This window comes from Zonotrichia albicollis, chromosome 8 (assembly GCF_047830755.1).
Source record: "Zonotrichia albicollis isolate bZonAlb1 chromosome 8, bZonAlb1.hap1, whole genome shotgun sequence".
Taxonomy (NCBI): Eukaryota; Metazoa; Chordata; class Aves; order Passeriformes; family Passerellidae; genus Zonotrichia; species Zonotrichia albicollis.
In genome coordinates, this window is record NC_133826.1 from 16630575 (window position 1) to 16651573 (window position 20999).

Below are 20999 nucleotides of genomic sequence, written 5' to 3' on the forward strand. Positions count from 1 at the left end.
TCAACAAGGTGCAAAACTGGACACAACTGATCACATATTTTCATATTAACACACAGCTTTGACTGGTAGGAGTTATTATGCTAACCCAACTTTGCTGCATCTCTTTACTTTTCTGTCACAAGCAGACAGCTGAACAAATATTATCTCAGAACTTTACTGTCCTAGCTGGCACCTGAACATTTCCAGGGCTTGTTTCCACCCCTCCACTCCACAGTGAGCCTGTAAATGTTCAGTCTTGCATTGCCCCACTGAAACAAAAGCGAGGGCTGGCAGGAATAGACCTCCCTTCACTTGCTGCCCCGCCTCACACACAGTGACTGAAACCAGGCCATCTGAGCCCACAGCTGTCTGTCAGAACAGACACCATTTCAGAAGGTGCTGGGCAGCTGTTCTCAGGTAAGCAACCACCCCTCCAGGCTTCTGAAACCTTCAAGGGTTTGTTCTGTGCATTGCACCTCTCTACTCCTTGCCCATAAACTTGTTTTCTTTCTGGAGCTTCACTGCACAGTTCCCAGCTTTGCAGAGGGACAGCAGCTGCAAAGGAAGCAACGTGAGCAGCAGTGTACAAGCACAGAACCACACAAGCCCTGCATGTAAGGACTGCACACAGGAGTTAAACACAGCCCAGAAGAAAGCACTGCACACACATCAAGTGCAATTGATTTACCTAAAGTCCTCCCATTTTCCTTGGGTTTGTGTCCATCCCCTTGCAGAGTTCCAAAAGACACAGCAAGCTGGGAGATGAGCTGTATGACTTACAACATCTTTCTCTTTTTTTGTCTGTGAACTTGGACCTCAGTAACTTACAGTACTGGGTTTGAGGCAGCTTAGCACTAACCTTCCCCTCTCAGCTTGCCAATCCCCTCAAGACAATTCTAATTCGTAGTGAGGGCAAGAAGTTAGGAAAATTGAAGTGCATGGAACTGCTTCAACTAATAAAAAGAACATTGTGAAACATTACCTAATTGCTTAGTAATGTTTTTATGCATTGTCTAAATTTGGGCTTGGAAAGGCATTCAGCTTAATAGAGATATGAAAAGATGCTAAATGCTGGATTTGCAGGCTTTTTAATGACATGGGGGAGTTTAGTTCACTTCCTTAGCCCTTCCAAATAAAGGAAAAAGAACATATATTCAGAAAATGAAGAATTTATATAAATCAAGTAGTAAACTAGTTACTCAAAATCCTAACATGAATCCAAAGTCTTTTAAATACTGACATTTCTGTATGTATTTAATGTATTACTTTCTCTTTTCGTTAATCTAAATAATATATTACTTTCTGCCACTCATTACAGAAACTACTTTTAATTATACTTTTAACTTATATTACCAATAACTAATAAAGAAGAAGTCTAAAAATAAAGTTTTTTAAGCAGTCTGCTTTTCTATATTCAAATGCAGCATTTTAGAAATTTTAAAAACCTGTAGAAATTGTCTTGTGAAAATTGACCATCCACAAAGTGACAGCTTTATGGACATGAAATACACCACGTGAGCTGTTTCCTAGCATGGTGTGAACTAAAGCCCAATTCTATCCGGTGAGAGTAGATCCATATATGCCCAAATATACAGTGGTGAATTTTATGCCATAACCTAGGATGAAACTTTGAAGTCAAGCCTTTTTTTCCATCATTCTGCTTACAAGAGTGGTAATCCTCAGCAACCAAACTTGACCTTTCTCTTTAAGGACTATTTCAGACCTACAGAATGACCAGAACATCCTCTCCTGTCTGTAAGATAAAATGTGTCAGGGGTCAAGAGGGAACTTCATCATCCACCCTAGATAATTTTTCCATTAAATTTTCTGAGCAACACCAAAATTAGCTTTCCTTTAATTCTCTTCACTCTTCAAAGCTACTATGAAACCCTTACCAAACTATTTTCTTGGGAGATTTAGATCAATTAGCCTTTGCATTCTGCCAGAATTTCCTCTGCACAGATTATGAGCAGAAAGCAACTAAGCAAAGGAAAATTGCTCTAAATACCAAGAACTGGAGTTTGAAAATGTAACTGAATTGCTGCAAAATTGCTAATCATGAGGCTCATGGGTGGTCCTGAGCAAACATTCAGCTCAACTGTACAGTGTGCTCTTAACTGATCACTTAATATGGAAATAGGCCACAAATGTATAGGCTGCAAGAACAGTGCAATTATATTTATTTGAGAGCAAGGGAACACACATTTTCTTAGTAGAAAGTGTGTTAAGCCACAAAGCCTGTACCAAAAATCAACATGAATCAGCATCTCCAGGAACTGAAGAAGTTTAACTTTAGAGAGTCCGGTTTTAACTTTAAAAAACGATTATTTTTTGCTGTCTGAGGAGAGTTAGGTCAATTTAACCAAACACTTACTGGAGACAGAAATACTGGCAAGGAAAGGGGTAGACACTACTACAAGCACAAGCAGAAGTAATGGAGTTTCCACTTCCAAAGGGATGTGGGTGTGTGCTGCATATCTAGTATTATCTATTCTGCACTTGAAGGCATTGTTCCAACCTCTGACATGAACCTGTTGATCCATACACCAAAGTAACAGCAAAAAGAGAAATGAACATCCTACTCTGTGTTTAGGATGCTTCAGCAGATATCAAAAAGACACAGACTAAATCCTTGTTCTAACCACCTGGCTTCTGCAATGTGTTGGTCAGTTTCACAGCCCATATATTGAAAGTTAACGAGAACAAAAAAGTTTATGCATTTACTCCTTAAAATGCAGTAATTATTAAAAAGAAGCAGCTAAGAGAAAACATTCAGAAATCAACATGGTTTAGCACTATATCACATTTAAATGGATTCTATACTGTTGCATTACAATAGCTCACAAAAAATAAAGGTGCTTTAACTTACAATCACTTCCAGCTTTCCCTGGACATCATGAGACTTGATAACCCAATTGACAGACTTTCTGCACTTGAGGATAAGCACCACATCCCTGACAAGCCTGGCGCCTGGCTGAGATGGTTTAATGTCCACGATTATATCCACCTGGAGAGCACTGTATGGAAAATAGAAAGTTAGAACAGAATGCCAGAAATTTTAAGCTATCAACCTTCTTCCAATCCATCATGTTTCCACTGTCTGGCCAGCTGATTAAAATGCTGGATATTATCCCGGGCAACACAACATGTGCAAAACAGATTGTTATTCCATATACACTTAAGTGATTTTGCATAACAATAAAAACAAGTACTTTTTAGAAAAAAAATATTTCTGTCTCTTATTTACAGGAAGTGTGCTACTCAATTCACCTATTATTTAGTGCAGGTAAGTGATATGGCTAGCAGGTTGCTTTCTAAAGTAAACATAATTTTCTTATTTCACTGTGACAGTGCCTAAATATAACTGTTTTAGTTTCCTCTGGCTATAACTGTACTAAAACTTTAAAAAATACCTTAAAAAAATTAAAGAAGACAAAGAGGTTAACACACATGCATAAAACACCAAACCCAAACCACAAATACTGTACTGGGGGGTGTCTCTGCCTAAACAGTTAAATTGTGGAATGACTTTACTTCAGATCTTGCGTGCTTTGAGGAATTAAGCAGTCTATTCAGTTTCCACTACTTCTGGGTATATAGTTACTTTAAAAAGAAAAAAACCCAGATGTCCAGCCTACTGCTTACTGGAAAATAGATGAAAACTGTCCAGATTTTCAAGATCACAGTAAAATAAGTACAGCAAATGGGTTCTTACCCATCAATAACATCTCAACATGTAAAAAACCAATTCAATAGAAAAACCTATACTTCCAGACCATCCTATGGGGCCATACATTATAAGAACGTGCTCATTGCCATGTAATAGGTTCTAACAAATAATACAATGAGACTTCATGTATCTTGGGACCTTTGGTCCATCTCCTGCCCCTTGACACATGCCCAGCTCAGCTTCTGTATGTTTCTTTGGGGATTTAAACTTCACAAGGATAGCTGTGGATAACACATAAAACTAAGAACAAAGTAATTTAGTATCTTTCTTTTTTTTACTTTTAATAGCAAAACATTTAAACTTTTTGCAGTGTTATCATCTCAAAAGCAAATTCCTATTGTGCTATCATCCAAAGCCAAAAGCTTGGAACCAAGGCTGTCACTGTGTAGCACTACAAGGGACTTGGATGCTTAGCATCAGCTCTGTTCAGGATGGGGCTGCATCAGCATTTGGGGTTACCAACTCCACTTCCACTACACTACCACTCCATTCCACCTCAACACTTTCTTACTCTCCTCAGGTTCTTATGCAAGAAAGTGATCAGGTTCTGGGTTCAACATCTTGCAATGAGAATTATCCTTTTCACAAAAACACCTCCTCCCACCTCCATCTCCCTGTGTGGATTTCTCATTAGGGATAGGATGCACTCACATGCAGCTGCATGAGGAGCAGAATCAGACAATGCCAGATATCCAGTGAATGTAGTAAGCAGACAGGATTTTAATTCTACCTTATCTCTGATGAAATTGTAACCATCTAAGTTTCATAGCAAATTTCTGTTCTAGCAATCATACTTGGCCCTTAGTCACACTTGGAAAACCTCTTCCTATCTGAAGCATATCCCACTTATGTTCTCCCACAAAGATCTAGGAAAGACCAGTAAAAGATGAGTATTCTATATGTCTTACCCTTCCCCTTTGATGAAAACTATAATTCAAAATTTAGAAAATCTTCATAATGTGTATAGAGTTACTTTTCCTAGCCAGCAGTTAAAAAAATTTTAGTCAGTGCACCACTATCAACCCTTAGCATTTCTCATAATTATCACATTATCCCTTAAACTCAACTGGAAACTTGACAGAAAATACTGTTGTGAATCTTCAGAGCAGCTGTGGAACACTTATCACAGACCACAGATCACTTGCAGCCTCTGGACACTGTTTGGGAGCCAATGTCCTACACCTTGCTGCCAGTCATCCCTACCTGTGACAAGTCAGGATTAGTTTCTACCTCTGTCTCACCTCCTCACCCAGTGGTCTAACCTTAAAAGCTCTCTGTCAGATACTGCCCTTACTCATATTCCCTTATTCATCTTGTCCTTGGAAAAATGTGACTGATTGAGCAAGAAGGGGAGCAGTACGCAGTCCACAAAAGCTGTGCTTTGCAGTCTTGTCCGGAAAAATCCTGTGATTATGCAGCAGAATTAAAATCTTTACATACTGAAGAACCAAATTCTATTTAAAGTAAAGTATTAAAGCCCAAGCTTTTCTTTAAGGATGAAATGGCCACTTTCAGTTGATTTTTTATAAGACAAGTGAAGTTTTTAGCTATTACTTCAAACAGTTTTAGTCTATTTAGATGCTACTTTACCTGTTAGGATTGGAATTTGGAGTACTTAGTTCAATGATATGAACTTCTCTTTCCTGGACTAAGTTAGACATGAGGCACCCCTCTGCTGGTTTTGGTTGCAGGTATCCCGCAAGGTAATTCAAAGAGAGAAAATTCTTCTTTATGTTGCATGAGGGAGGAAAAACTTGATCTGGAGGGGAAAAAAAAGCAAGCATAGGGACCTTTAACCACAGATATCAGCTTAGATGTATGCACATACCATGTACACTTGAGTGTTCACTATATTTCTTAAAGGTGTCTCTACCATCTGTTACAAGCACATATGACGAATCATCAATATTGAAAAGGAGATTACTGTTGCATCAATACATCAACTTTCTGATAGTCATTATTTATGGATTTAAACACATAATGAAAGAAAATCCCTGTAAAGAAAAGTGTGAAAACAATTCTGAAGAAAAATGTGAAAAACTTGTCAAAATTAATAATATACATTTAATTTGCTCCTTGCATCTTTACAAGAGATTTCTTTCTATTGCAATTTACTCAGAGATAACTTTTGGAATCAACTCCTTCTCCCTGTGGAAAATATTTTATTCTTGTTATTATAAACCTACTACGCTTTAAATACTACAGAAAGTACTTTCCATTTCCTTACTTAATAATTTACTATATATTGTGTAGTCAGAGTCAGTGTTGTCTAGAAAGCAACAAATATTGCATTTGTCTTGCACATGGAAAATTAAAAGCATGAAAAAATTATGGAATCAGCTGTTGATATTAAGAAACTGATCACAATACACATAGCTGAAATAACAAAATTCTAGCATAGCTATTCAATCTCTTTTGGTTTTAACCAAAAAGCTGAATATGAGCATTACAGAACCCCAGAATGTGCTGAGCTGCAAGAGATCCACAAGGGTCATTGAGTCCAACTCTTGGCCCTGCACAGGACCATCCCCAAGAGCCACACCCTGTGTCAGAGCATTGTCCAAAGGCTTCTTGAACTCTGCCAGGCTGCTGCTGTGACCACTGCCATGGGGAGCCTGTGCCAGTGCTCAACCACCCTCTGGGTGAAGAGCCACTAGTGTAAAATGCAAGCCATAAAAAAAGTCACTTCATATGAAATTCTCATGCACAGCCTCTATTACTGTAGCCCAAGAAACACTATTTCTACTGAAAATCAGGAGCACTTTGCCTTTCTGAGATAGCTTGACATATGAATTGTCATAATACACAGAAGGACCAAGTACCATGTTCAAGTACTTGAAGTCCGGTAAGAATACAATTCCACATGTCTGGGTCTTTGACCATTGCTGTACAAGAAGGACTTTTCCTATTAAGGTCAGTAGCAGGATACAAAAAAACCCAAAAAACCAAAATAAAATAAATCAACTAGCATGCATTGTAAACAAAAAACTGTGAAGAAACTCTTATGAGCTGTTCTGAGGCCATGCACTCTCTAAATGAGAACTGAAATGTCACCTCTGAAGGGCATCTGTGTGTGCTACCCAGCTCTGCAGGAAGACCAGAGACTCCTGTGACCCTGGTCTCTGCAGAAACAATCAGGGGAGTTTCTTCTCCTGATCTTACACAAAGCAGCCTTTGAATATTAACCCTGTTGTGTCCCCTACAGAAGTTACTAAAGCTGTGTAAGGCTGTGACTATTCATACTGCCCAGGCAAAGCACTTCTCTAACATCTGGTGTGTGCCCTGCCAGATTGGCTTTGAATGCAGCTGCAGTTCTGTCAGCTCCTCCCACAACAGCACAGAATGGAAAATGATCCCAAATGGTCTATGCTGAGCTTAAATTTTTAAATATATCTATATATATACACACACAGAGACAGTAGGTATTTTCTTCTTAACTGCTGTACAACATGATTCAGGCCATAAAATACCAGTTCTGGAGCAGTTTGTGGGTAATTACCACACGTGCTATCATTTGCCATTGCAAACAACTCAGTTCTTGCTCCTGGCACTTCCATGAGGCGTCTCTGGAGCTCTCCAGAAGTGCTGCTCTTGCTGCCAGAAGCACAGAGAGTCCCCAGCCTGGGCCCCCACTCGATAGCAAGCTTTTCCTCTGCAGCAGATTTCAACTCTATCATGGGCTACTTGACATGCACACCAGAATGAATTTACTCTCATCCACACCAGTTACCAAAACTGGGCTGGAGCAGAAAAGAAAAGGGGATCCATTCCAGCTTTCTTTGCTCACTACACATCTCCTCTTTGTTAGTTTCAGGGCTGTCTACGTACTTTGGAAAGGGACTGCAGGTGTCTGCAATCAATTAGAAACATACCAAAGCAGCCAACAAACAGTCAGTTTATGGATTCTGTGCCTCTCTAATCTCCCCAGACTCCCAACAGGGAATCAGACGTGGGGTTTGCAGAACACCCTCAGCAGAGGGTCTCTGGCAGCAGTGGGGGTGCCAGGGGGCCCTGCTGGCCAAAGGCAGCAGAGCTGTGAGCAGTGGCCAGCAGCCACCTTCCATCAGTGAGTGCCAGGCAGGCTGGATGGACACAGCACTGCACACCAGGATCTGTCTCTTCTGTGTGCAGCACTTGTTTTTACTGATGAGGACAGACACTGTCTGCTCTGCTCTGCACAAATTAGGTGTCATCCACAGGTTCCTGGCTGAAGTTGAATATCCAAGCTTAACATCACCCTGAGGAGGTTTTTGTGCAAATGAGCACTGTTAATCAAGTGTCACTTCCCAAGACAGGCACCCTGGGCAGCAGCAGTTGGATTCAGCAATAAAAATCCCATCCAAGCAGAGCTTGCCTTTCAAAATCTGATCTGGGCATAAGCAAGGTGTTTGGAATTTTCCTTGGGCACCCTGATGGTAGGGCTTATTTATGTGTATTTCACAGTTTGCTAGCCCTTAGCAAAACAGAGATCAGAACCTTGGCTGGCATTTACCAGCAGGATGGAAATGGGATCAGGGAAGGGCCTACAGGGGTCTCAGGAGGGAGGATGCAAACTCTAGACAGTGCTCATTCTGCAGCAGGACACACAGCTAAGCCAGACGATGGGACCATGTGCCAGCATTTAACCAAGCAAGCATGGCATGCAGGATATGCGCACTGGCTATAAATTCAGAGTCAGGAATGACGTTTCAGCTTCTGCCAGGACAGAAGCACAGTGTTACTATCTGTAAATAAACTGTACATTTTCCAATTTAGCTACTGTTAAAACTAATTTTTTTCTTATTTAGGTAAGAAATGTGTTGAAATTAGGGTCCCTCCAGGCTAGCACATTTGCCCTGGATTTACTGGTGATGCTGGATGCATTAGGTAACATTTAGCTAACTGATAGGACTTCCTGACTTGCTCAATCATGTCTTACTGAACTGTGAGGAATTAAACTGACTTCTGCTGTAAAACACGTACCAAGAGCACTGTCATCATGAGCAGTCCTGCCTTCTAGTATCTGACAGTAATTATCACAGCAGCCACTCTGCCCTCTCCTTCATTACACAAACCAAGGCAAGAACAAGAACCCCACTTCTTGTGCCCTCTTCCTCCACACCCCCATTCTGGTCCCTTAAAATTCTTGCTGTGATCACCATCCCTGCAGTATTTGATCAGCCACTCTTTACAATCAACAGGATTCAGATGCACTTGGCCCTGATCCAGTTTGCTAGTGCTCTCAGCTGCCTTTCATTTGCAGTTTCAAAAGTGACTTAAGAGACCCATGGCATCAGAAGCAGCTTTATTCTATGAAAGATCAGCCTTCTTCAGATCTTTCTGTCCTTTGGCTTGCATTTTCTGTTTTCTGTGTTCAGCTACAGCCTACACTTTTAAAATGTTACATCTTCCAGTTTCAGATTTGTCTAACTTGAGTGAAGCTGAAATGTAGACAATTATATGAATACAGCCCTCAAATTCTGTATCAGTCACACAGCCAGGAACTGCTTTGTGTGACCACCTATAGATTACGAGCAATTCCAGCAGTGATTCACAGCCTGTCTGCTGAAGGTACCTTACTAAATCTCATGAGTGTAAGTTTTCTATGAAAAGCCTAAACTGTACGTCACTGCGTGCTGTGGTTTGTGAAATCCAGTGATTCCATTGTTCACTCTGCAGAGAAGCAAACCAGGAGCACATCCCACGTGGTTTTCACAGAACTCCTCACACGACTCTGCAGTTCAAGAACTGACCCAGTCCCCACCCCTGAGCACATGCATAACCCCCCCACATACACACATGTTCCCTTCTGCCAAGAATTTAAATCAAAACCAAACAATTACAGCTGAGCTGGTTTGTAGGAGCCTTCTCAGAAACTGTCTGTTTTGGTTGCCTGCCAAGTTCCATTTTGTGTACTTGCTCCTAATTAAATTGTGTTTTAGTGCATTCTGAAGATGATGCAAAACTCTCCTCTTTAGCCTCCTGGTTTGACTGGAGACATGCAAATCAACAAACAAAATTTTATCTGTTTTTTTTCAACATATCTCATTAAATATTTGTCTCCACAATGCAGAGACCACTACTTCCATGTATATGTTTCAAGAGCATTTTAATAAGGTAAGAAATATATTTCTGAATGATTTTCTGGCATTAGAATCCACAACTGGTGCCAAGTAGAGCCAAAAAAAAAAAGCCCCCACACAAGGGAATCCTCTACAAATTTGGCAGGATTTGGATAAAACTAACTCAGGCATATTCTGATTTTGGGGGGTAAACCTCCTATGTCAGGAAATCAAATTATCAGATCCATGTGGTTAGGAAAGAATGTTTTGTCCACTGAAGGCTTTTTGTTGTTTTTTTCTTGCCTGTAACCAACTAGTTCAGCTGTTTGGGAGTTTCTGTAGATATTCCTGCAGAGCATCACACAGTTATGTTGTGCCAACACTGCTCAGCTATGGAGCTACAGCCTGAGCCCCACCCCAGCACAGGCCTGTGTGCAGTCCCCAAGGAGCTGGGGTCCTCTCCCATCTGCACTAGGCCACCTGAACAATCTGGCATGTGGCTCAGAGGGACAGGAAATCTGTCTCCTTGGGAGGAAAATATGGCAGTACAGACTAAGGTAACTTAGTTTGGTGAGGAAGGCAATAATTCTGTGCCCAAAGAAGCCTGGATCCTTATACAAGCAAATAATGAAAAAATAATGTAACTCAGGTCTTTCTAGAAATTTCCCCCTACTTCAAGATGAATGCACCCAAACTATCACCATGAGTAGCTGATACTGTTTAAAAGGCAAAGTTTGACTCTTGTAAGATTCCAAGCAATTGCATCCACATTTATGAGCATAAAGTGATGGCACCACAATCCATTAAAAGTTTCCTAAACCCAAGGTCTGGTCTTAGACTTGAGGCTTGCCCTTATTTCTCTGCTCTCCCTTTCATATGTTTAAAAATTAAAATAAGTGAAATATAAGAAACATATTCTCAGTATCTGAAAGTGTCTATGAATTCAGTTGGTTTTGTTCTGGTTTACCTTCTCCTACTTTAATGTAGATGTTTCTTGATATTTTCAGTTCAGTGAAAGATGTTACTGCTCCATATTCCTTCTGGGCCCACTGTAGCAGATGTTCATTTTTCTCAGGAAAAAACTTTTCTTCTGTTTCTGCTGACAAGGAGAAGTTTCCCTTCTCAAACTGAACAACGGAACCTACAGACACCTGATGGGAATAAAAACACATTTTAATGTGGTACATTTATCCATGCAGACACGTAGCATGTTTAAGTGATGGGACCTCTCATACCCAAATGCAGTGACTGAAGGTGATTATGGCCTATTTCCACTTTGCATTTTCACCACCTAGAAGCACCTATGCCATGGGCTGATTTCATGGAGCATCTCTACAATGCTCCTAACATATCAAATTCTGTGTAAATTCCTAGTGTACAGTCTCAGAGGATGGCACTGACACAGCACATGCCAGATTGTGTACTTTTATATCAGAGACATGTGGGACATTTTCATAGAGCTTTGGCCTAACTAGAAAAATCTCCCATGCATAAAATTCACAGGATTTAAGGACTTAATCAGTGATTATTTTGCGGGAATATTGAATAGATGTTGGCATTCCACCCTCAGAGACAGTTTATCCAGTAAGAGTAGAAGTTGGTTTTCATTTACACATTGTTTCAATTTTTTTTTATGGTAAATATCAGGGTAAAGCAGCATCAGTGTGTCTTTTTAAACGTTTCAAGAGAATGTTTAAGCATGAGAAAAAATATTATTCCTTCTAAATAACAATCAAAGAAATTAATTACTTTACAATAATACATTTTTGCTGTATTTTTCATTTGAGATAGTTAAATGCATGCTAACACAACAGCTGTCTTCCTCAGAATACACTTGGTTTTTCATTTATTACTAATTAAAGCTTGAAAACCTTTTTCATCATCCTGCAGCATGACAAATGTCTTCCTGAGGGACAGATCCTATCGAAGTGGCCACGTGCTTCAAGGGAGGAACCGACAGACAGAAAGCAGAGCAACTAAAAGTCTGGCACAAGCATCCTCACTCAGTGATCATACAGTAAACATCTTGAAACAAACACGAAGCTTATCATATTTACTTTTTTCAATCACATACTAAAGTCTATTTGAAATCCTGGTTCCACTACCCAGGTTTTAGAAAGGACTGCAGAGTTCTGCTGTGCTTGCCAATGTTGGGATTTTTACTACACAGACCTAAGGCAAGGTTAAGTGAGCCAAGCACGTTATTTGTTCTGGAAAGAATTCAACAGACCCTTCCAAAAAAGGCAACCATCACTGTTTCAACACCTGCCTTGAACATTAACTACTTACTCTTCAGAACAAATCAAAAGCAAATCTAACATGCTTAGGATAATGCAAAGCATTAAAGCCTAATAATGTTTTAAATATTTGGGAACCAACCAATTTTTATCTGAGCACTAATTAGGCACTGATTGAGTGATTAAGAGACTGCTGCCACAGACACTCTTATCTCCTCCCTTCAACTCCTTTAGGGGTTACTTTCTGACGTTGCAGAGGGGAAAAAGTGCCCCAGCTCTATTTCTTCCAGTTGTTGTGAGGACATGAAAAGGAACTGCACTGGAAACATCCTCAGCTGTTGAGTAGACCTACATGTCCTGTCACTTTTCTGAGACTAAATGAAGAAGCTGGACATGGAAAATCTGTTTGCAAGACCATAAGATACTGGCGATAGCCACAAACCACAGCAAGCACCACAGTTCAGAGGGCTGTTCCTCAGAGGAAATGAGGATCAAGCACAGGATATTGAAAATATGCTACCAAAACCTGAGTATTCCATCAAAGAACAAAACATATTTAGGAACATATTTTGGCTGCATACACTACTACCCTGCTGACCATTGGGGAAAACAAGGCTTGAAATTTTCTCTGCACCATACCAAATCAAGGAAACATACACCCCCTCATACTGGGGCAACAAAACAAAAACAGCCTTCATACATCCCTTAAGAAAAGTTCCCAGTCTGAATAAAACTGCCCTTGCAAGGCTGCCATGGCAGTTCAGGACATCAGTTACCTGGCAGAAGTGCCAAATGTCATCAGTTACTATTCCCCAGAGGGAACAACTCTCAGAACCAAACCTGAGTCATCTCAAATACATACAGCGGTAAGTGCGACTACTGCACACACAAAATTGCATATTCTGTTTCTTGTTTCACCTATTTCCTTCTCTCCCTTTAAACATTTATTGCCTTATTTCTTTCTTTGAATCTGATCCAAGGGGATATTTACTTTGCCTTATAACATTTTAAGTATTTAACACAGTTGTAATTCGGAACTCCCAAGTAGGAAGCAAGTTCATAATTCAGCCTTGAGAGAGAGCTGGGCACCTCTGGGCCATGACTCAGGATATAAAGGTGAGTGTGCACAGCCAGCCAGAATGAGCCAATCCCTTCTCTCACAACAGCTACACCACTACCCATCCAGGGCCTGCCAGCACAGGGACGACCTGTTCACCCCTCAAGCCATGATGGAGGTAAATGTACCAGGAGGAAAAGAAGCAGCATCCTTCATATTTGTATCTGAGCTGTACAGCATCAGACCTGTGTAGAACATGTAGCAGAGGAGTATATCTGCTCAGAATAAAATGAGAATATTTGAACCAACTACTGGAGCAGCCTACATGGAGACCAGAGTCAGCTGGTGTTTATTGATATTGTACTTTGACGTAATTTCATCCTCTTACAGAGGAAAAATAAAGCCACAGATGGCAAAATATCAGGTATTCCAAAACTCAAAAATGTGTATTTTGTTGTTCATAAACCCATATACAACATACTTGAATCATTAAAAGAACAATTCTCTTCAAGTGAATAAGAAACATGCTGCTTTTGAAATTACATGCCACACTTGTGAATCATCTATCCAATCTGCATAGTCCTTACAGCCACAGAGGTGTGATGGTTTCAGACAATGACAAAATGTTTCATTTTAGTGCTCTCAAGACCACATGCAGTCATCAAAAAATTCCACTTGAAGTTCTCACATTTTTGAAAACATACACGTGAGGAGCACTATCTTAAATACATTTTAGATTTTAATTCAACTTCCTGGGAGATACTCAGTTTTGCAGCTACCAAAGATCCTTATATAATTAACGCTGTTCAATGTTTTCTCAGGATGAAAGCAGAACCTTACAAGATCAGAGAGCACTCCTGCACATCTTTGCATCTTTATATATGTAGGAAGAAGATCCTGAGATTTTCTACCAAAGCTGAATCTGTGTCAAATCACATGGAAATTTCAAAATGCCTAAGGAACAGTTACTAGAATGATAAAGAAACAAACAAGAAAATCTGTGGAAAGGGGAAATCTGGTACCAAGGTTTAAGGCTCAGCAGGAGTTTATTAATTGCACACAGGTAACTGCCCACTTAATTTAACAACATCTTAATAGACTTAACATAACACTTGTTTGATATGAGCAAAATAAGACAGCAGAAGCTTTTCCAGCGATTCTGTTTCAATTTAGAGGCAATTCAGTGGAAGAAGTGAGAGGAGAATTAAAGCCTATCTATGCAACTGCAGCTATAGTTTCCACTGGAATCAGTGACTCAGTAACAACCTGTTGTGATTTATTATCTCCACATCACTAACACCAGTAGTCTGCCAAAATCCACTGCCTGCTTCTGTAAACTTCCACTGGCTAAACCCCCTGTTTACTGAAGCAAGCAAAGAAAGGAAGGAGCCATGACCATACAGAAGAAAAAAGACTCCCAGGTGCCTGTTCCAGGTCCTTCAGCCTCCTGCAAGATTGGTTTGGGAATACACCTCAACCACTAAATGCCCAAACAGTCTTTGTTTCCTCACTCTTGAAGGCTGGATTAACCTTAAGTCCACATCTTCCTGACTAGCAGCTGTCTTGGTCTGAAAGTGATGGCTCTGGGCTCCTAGAGGGACCAGGAGGACGAGGAATGCTTAGGAGCAGTCAGAGGCAGCAATGAGAAAGATCAGTAGGAGATACAAGAAGCAGCATCATCAGATCTGGCCTATCCACACTCCTAACACGACTTCTGGTTAGAGCAATGACCCACAGATACAGCCCACTCCCACTGAAACAAACGGCACACAATAAAGGTTGAGTTCTGAAAGTTGTCTTAAATCACATGGGATCTAGTATGAACTCTGTGACACTCTCAGCAAACCAAGCTCCCCAAATGAAGGCCTTTGAAGTCTCAAGAAAGAAGAATCTAAGGCACAAGGACCTGCCTGGTTTCCTGTGAAATTTACTGGCAACTTGGTTTTCTTGAAATATTTCTGCCCAAGCTGAAGTGATTACAGTGAAAGCAGAGGGTAGCTATAGATCACAAAATTTCCCTATTTTGGGACATCACACATACAGAATGTTTTTACTATACTCTGCATATTCATTTCATGTACTGCATCTTGCTTCCTAAGCCAGAAATAGCAACTCTCTTCTGCAATGTCTTCCTGAAGCAAGCTTTGAAAAAAAAACCAACCCTCAAACCCCTGGATATTTAAAGATGCCTTACCAGGGTTATTGTACTCTTAAACTCCTTTTACATGCATTATTTTCAAGCATCTATTTACTACTCTGTCATTTTCTGCCATTCCTACTGCTGACCAAATCCTTCTGCTCTTTTCACAAGAATCACCACCCCATGTAGCCTGAGGCCTCCCTAATATTTCTGAGAATCACCTGTTTATATAGACTTTAGAAAAGCAGTATTTTGCCGTTGAAACATGCCAGGAGACAAAGTTTACAGGGAAATTTACCATTGTGAAAAGCATAGTAAGAGTTACTGTTTACTAAGCACTGCTTTTAATTTGACACAAAATGTTAATTTTCACATTTTTTTCAAAAGGCAAGGAAACAGTGTGGGGATGAGAAGGGAGAATATGAACTTTTCCAAATGGAAAAGGGCAACTACAGGATTATTTCCAGCTCCTGAGTAGAAGAACGATGAAGACTTCTTAAAAAAAAAGCAAACTCAGGATTCTACAGTAATGTAAAGGTCTTTTAAAATTCCTCTTCACACTGTTACACAACACTGAAAATCTATGCTTTTACTTTGAATAGTGAAAGGTCACTATTTATACCAAATTTATCACTAGTCATGCATTTCCTATCCGTCCTCACTCTTCTCCTAGCAGAGCACTCTGCTCACATCTGGGTCTGTTTAACCAGTGATTGGAAATTTAGCCTCCTGATTTCCCGTTAAATACTAGGCACAGGAAAACAAATAGCACTTGTTTTTCAGTGAGTTTTGTCAGTCATCCAAACCTAGTGCAAACCATAGAACAGCCTGTGGTTTGGTGGCAGTGACCCAAAATATGTGAACCATATTTTCATGAAGTGAGAGGAATAAACCAGCAATTGGCTAAAGTAATAAGAACATGGATTTTTTTTTTCTTAGAAATACAAAAATTACTAATAATTAAACTCTTCATTCTATCACTTCATCTTCTTTAAAGCTTTTATCTTTTCAAATCTCAAACCAAGAGCAAGTGATCTGGTTTTGTATTTATCATTACTGCCCTGGCTTCCTCCATTTCACTACCTTAACACACACTCAGTCCTAGCTCTTGTAAGTAAGCTTATTTGTTTGCATAAGTGTTTTCTTATCCATAACTTTTACTCATTCAATTGCCTGAATAACTAACTCAGAGAAAAAGCTGAAGCATCACTTCTTAAATCACACATTATATAAAATCACATATGTAGATATTTAAGGGGGGTTTGGATCTTTTCTAACAGGAAATCACAAAGGATTGGGATCTTTTTTCATTGATTTAATTCTCGCTACTTTCACTTGCTGAGTAAAGACATTCCTAGGCTATAAATGCAATTGAAAAAGCTACCAAATATAAAGAAAAGAAATTATTTTCTGAGTAGCACCTATAAAACCTTCTTTCTGTGCAGTTTCATAAAACTTCTGGTTTTCTGCCAAGACATGTTCGCAATAAACTAGCTTTAGGGAAGGAGAGAAATGACGACTTGATGGGAAGGAAGGAAACTATTTTGCTGTATGAAAACCTAAAAGTGGGCTGGTGGAAGAGGTCTGGTAATGTTTTTCTGCAATACTGACTTGCAGCAAGATCACAGGTAAAAGCAGTTTCTACAGCAGTTGTCCAGCTTACATAAAACTGCGATGTCATAATCTAATCAGTTTAATCACATGTGAACAGGTCCTTCAACTTCCTCTCCCCCTCCCCTTTATAATGCAATTTTGGCATTTATTCCCTGCAGAGGAAAAAAATAAAATGTAGCACAGATGAGAAGCATTCTCCTTGCTGAACTGAATAGAGCTTCCAACCCATGCAATGCCCTTGAGAGGGATGAGCCCAACAACACTTGAACAGAAAGGGCCCAATTCCCAAATTGTTGTATTTCTGAGCCATGTACAAATATACAATCAGACCAATATGACTACATGCAACAGTAACTGAAGTGATGATTTACAGTTACTTAGGCCAGGCAGTCCATGTACTAACCCATTTCAGGTATTTTTGGACTGAAATGCCATGATACTAAGGTACATTTATTTTTAACACAATGAAAATAAACTCCAGGCTTATTTTACTAAAATTACAATAATTTCACAGCATCACCTACTTCACCCATCAATATACAGCAATTCATGCAGAGTCTGAAAATAACCTGTCCATGCTAAATGTATTGTTAACACCACACTAGGCAGACATCATATATTCTTTTCTCTTGCTCATGCACACACAGGAAATTTTTGTCAGGTTGATATCAAGATGCCCAAATTTTCTCTTAAGACTACTCACTAGTGATCTTTCTGATTTATAGATGGGGAAGCACCCTGAGAAGCAAAATGACAACACAGGCAACAGAATAGTGAAGCACAACTGCCCTTAGCAGCCATGCCCTGTCACGATGGCTTCCCTCAAAGTACTGTCACTCTCTGAGAATCACTGCGCTTCCACTCAGTGCCACTTTGGAAAAAACTCTTCATTAAAGAAATCATGATGCTAACCCAACACAAACTTTGGTTTATCTGGGGCATGCTACCTAATTTTAATGACAATTTATTCCACTGTGAGTTTAGCCACCAGTAGGCATTTTGTGAAAATGAAAACATGAGTTGTTTCCATGAAGATAAAACACATAAATCACTGCACGAAACTGCATTACATGATAAAAATAAATGCAAAACCACACATATATACCAAATCTACATGTCCATCCTGAAAAAATGTTTACCAAGAAGGTAATTTGTGCTTCCTCCATACTATAACCATGCACCTAAAGCCCGGATTTTCTCCCACATTCATTTTAAGCTTCTTAACTGATGGAGGACCAGGCTGAAGGCAAAAAATCTATGCTCAAACTATGTGATAAGAAGTTAAACTCCAGCCCAACTCAGTAGTACTGTATTTTCCCAGTCTTTTGGATATGTGCTGATACAAGCTTTAAATCTTTTCATCCTTCCCTGGGACAGTTTAGCTTTAATGGAAACTCAAACCATAAATTCACAGAATGAAGGAAACAGACCATTTTGCTGATGAGGCCACTGAGAACACACAGCCCTGACTCTACCCTCTTCTCCAGTACAATCACCATTCAAGCTCAGTGTGCCTTGGTTCTCCACCTGTACAGTGCTAACAGCACTTGTGATCCAGTTCATCATCTGCTCATATCCTGGAGACACCTTTGTTAGAAATAACCTTGAAACTTACAATACAATTAATTTTTAATTTTTATTTAGTTACTTACTCAAAGCACACATCCCTGTAACAGTTTGAGAACTTCATTATGATACTTTATGAGGAAAAAAAAAGCTAATATTAAAAACAAATAAAGAGTTAGGACTTGACTAATGGTTCCATGATCATTTCACTACAAAATTTGATCTGGCTCTAGCAGTGTGGTCTTTATCAGCAGTAAATCCCAGAAGTTGTAATTTAAATTTCTTTACGCTACCTACCATTCTAACCAGGATTCAATCAATGAAAGTCATTGCAATTCATACTCTACATACAGTACATTAATAAAATGGTGAATGAACGTATTGTTTGGAAAGTCTGAAGGAAAAGCTGGAAAGTCAACTAGTATCTTGCCTGAGGCTTCCATAGAGACAGACACAATAGTTATGACACTCCTGTGGTATGCTACCATGGAATTCATGGGCACTAGAAAAGTTTCTTCTAATTCTAAATCTTTTATGATTCAACACACTCAATCTTCTGTTCTGGCTATACATTTAAGGAGACTGGACAAGTCAGCGTCACAGAGCTAAGTATTTTTAAACAAGGGCTAAGGAAGCATGCTCTGCACTCTGCAGCCCTTGGAGCTGCTATTTACAGTCCTAGGGTCAGTTGTCTGGAACTCACTGAAGGCTCTGGCACAGAGGCAGGGAACCTCTCAGCAACTAGGGCAGAAGCAGGATGTCCCTCTGCCCCACAACCTACCTGAAACAACAACTCCTGATTCTGGAAAAGGACAACCTTTCCTAGCACAGAAACTCAGGGGTTGCAAATTAGCACAGCTCAACACAGGCAAACAGCTCTCTGCAGAACTAGAGCCCCTTGATCTCTGTTTGGCATACTGCCCTTGCCTACAGGTGCTGCCAGTACTTCCTCCACATTTTTCATGTTTTCTGTGCCACCTGATTCTGTGCTGTTTTTTCAGAAAGCTTTTGGGAAAACAATGCATTTGTCCTTGTGAGCAGGGTGGAACTGTGGAAAAGCAACAGATGGTGACCACATTTAAAGTTGTTCAGCCCATAACCTCATGGCTTATCACCCTGAGATGCCCTGAGAAACAGAGCCATGAAAAGTGGGAAAGCTGATGAATCCATGGTAAGAGGCTGAAGTTAGCTTATGTTTACAGCAAAAACATCACCTTAGGGAAAAAACAAAGTGAACTTTAGGAGTGAGATGGATGACAGACACTAAAGTGGGAGAGGTAAAGGTGGATCAGTACCCTGGCATTATGCAATCTTGTTCTTTGAGCTCTTTGTAGGAAAGCAAAATAGAAATCTTAACATGGTGGAAGGAAAATTACACAAATTCTTACAGCACTTAAGGAGATCCAAAATTGTTATGGAGAGCTAGCTATTCAGGGATGGGTTAACATTGAGAGCCAGTTCAGTCCCTTGCAACAAAAAGGCAAGGTCCCATGGGCAGCAGCATTATCCCAGCATCACAGGCTGGCAGGATGGCACCAGGCATCACAGCATTCAGCCCTTACCATGACCACCAGAGATTAGGAGATGGAGTTGTGAGAGGAGGTATTTGATTTGAGTCCCCTCAACTCTGCAGCCAACCTGTAGTGCCTACCAGGTATTCCTGCCCCACCTGAGAAGCAGTACACCCCTCCCTACAGCATCAGTGGCCAAGTTCACCATGGCAGTTCTTGAGGTCAGGCAACGTCTTGCTTGGCAAGATCCATGACTGCTGCTGCTCACCTCTTCAAGCCTGAGCTTGTAACCAGAAGCACTTGAAACAGTTTTCTGCAGCAAACACTTATCTAATGGTACAGTTTTGGCAGTCAGGGCCTCAGGCACATCCCTATTGCTCCTATGCCTTAATGCAGGCTGCTGAAACCCCACTGAGACAAACCAAGCAAGCTCAGCACAATCAGCTGAGAAGAAATGCATGAGTGTCAGCAGGCCATCTCTCCATTCCCTGAGCAAGATAAGGGGAGAGGGAAAATCCTGGGTGCAGAGGAAGAACACAAACTAGCTGAACAAAAACTAGTTGATAGGAAATAGGAGTGACGATGTGTTGTAGGAGATCAAAACTAAACTGGAAGTAAGTCCAAGGCTTTATTATCTGATGAAAGATCCTGCTTCTTTTGTCCTCAAGAGGAATGAGGACTCGTTACACTGTTGTTGCACATGTTGTTCCTCGGTCATTTTCTCAGCAGACCAGAACTGTACTGGTTGCATTAAGGACACAGAACAGGAAGACAACAGTCATGAGTCTCCCAAACACCAATGAAAAACCTAAGATTGTAAATACCTTAGAATAAAAACAGAGCCATATTCTTTGCACCAACCAGTAATACACCGGAAACAGGACTGAGTCCTTTGAAGTTCAAAATATCAAGGCTACTCCTACTCTTATATGACAGCTTGATGACAGGAAACAGAAAAACAATTCCAGAAAGCTTGCAGTGTCCAGCAAGTGACAGAACTCTTGGTGCCCTCCACCATGTCACCAGCACACCAGGTCAACTGAGAGAGCAGTGTCCCTTCTCAGAGTTCTAATGCTGCGCCACAGTGCATCCTCCTGTCCTGCTGAGCACAGTGACACAGCTGA

At 40.3% G+C, this 20999-nt stretch overlaps 1 protein-coding gene across 1 annotated transcript in view; it reads right to left on the reverse strand.

Annotated features, from left to right (window-relative positions):
* The window catches only part of TGFBR3 (transforming growth factor beta receptor 3), a 108889-nt gene that overhangs the window by 26158 nt on the left and 61732 nt on the right, over nucleotides 1-20999 (reverse strand). The window contains exons 5-7 of the mRNA XM_074546093.1: nucleotides 10718-10901; nucleotides 5300-5468; nucleotides 2849-2996 (exon numbers count right to left, since the gene is read on the reverse strand). Of these exons, the coding sequence (XP_074402194.1) occupies nucleotides 2849-2996; nucleotides 5300-5468; nucleotides 10718-10901 (501 nt within the window). The remainder of the gene's footprint in view (nucleotides 1-2848; nucleotides 2997-5299; nucleotides 5469-10717; nucleotides 10902-20999) is intronic.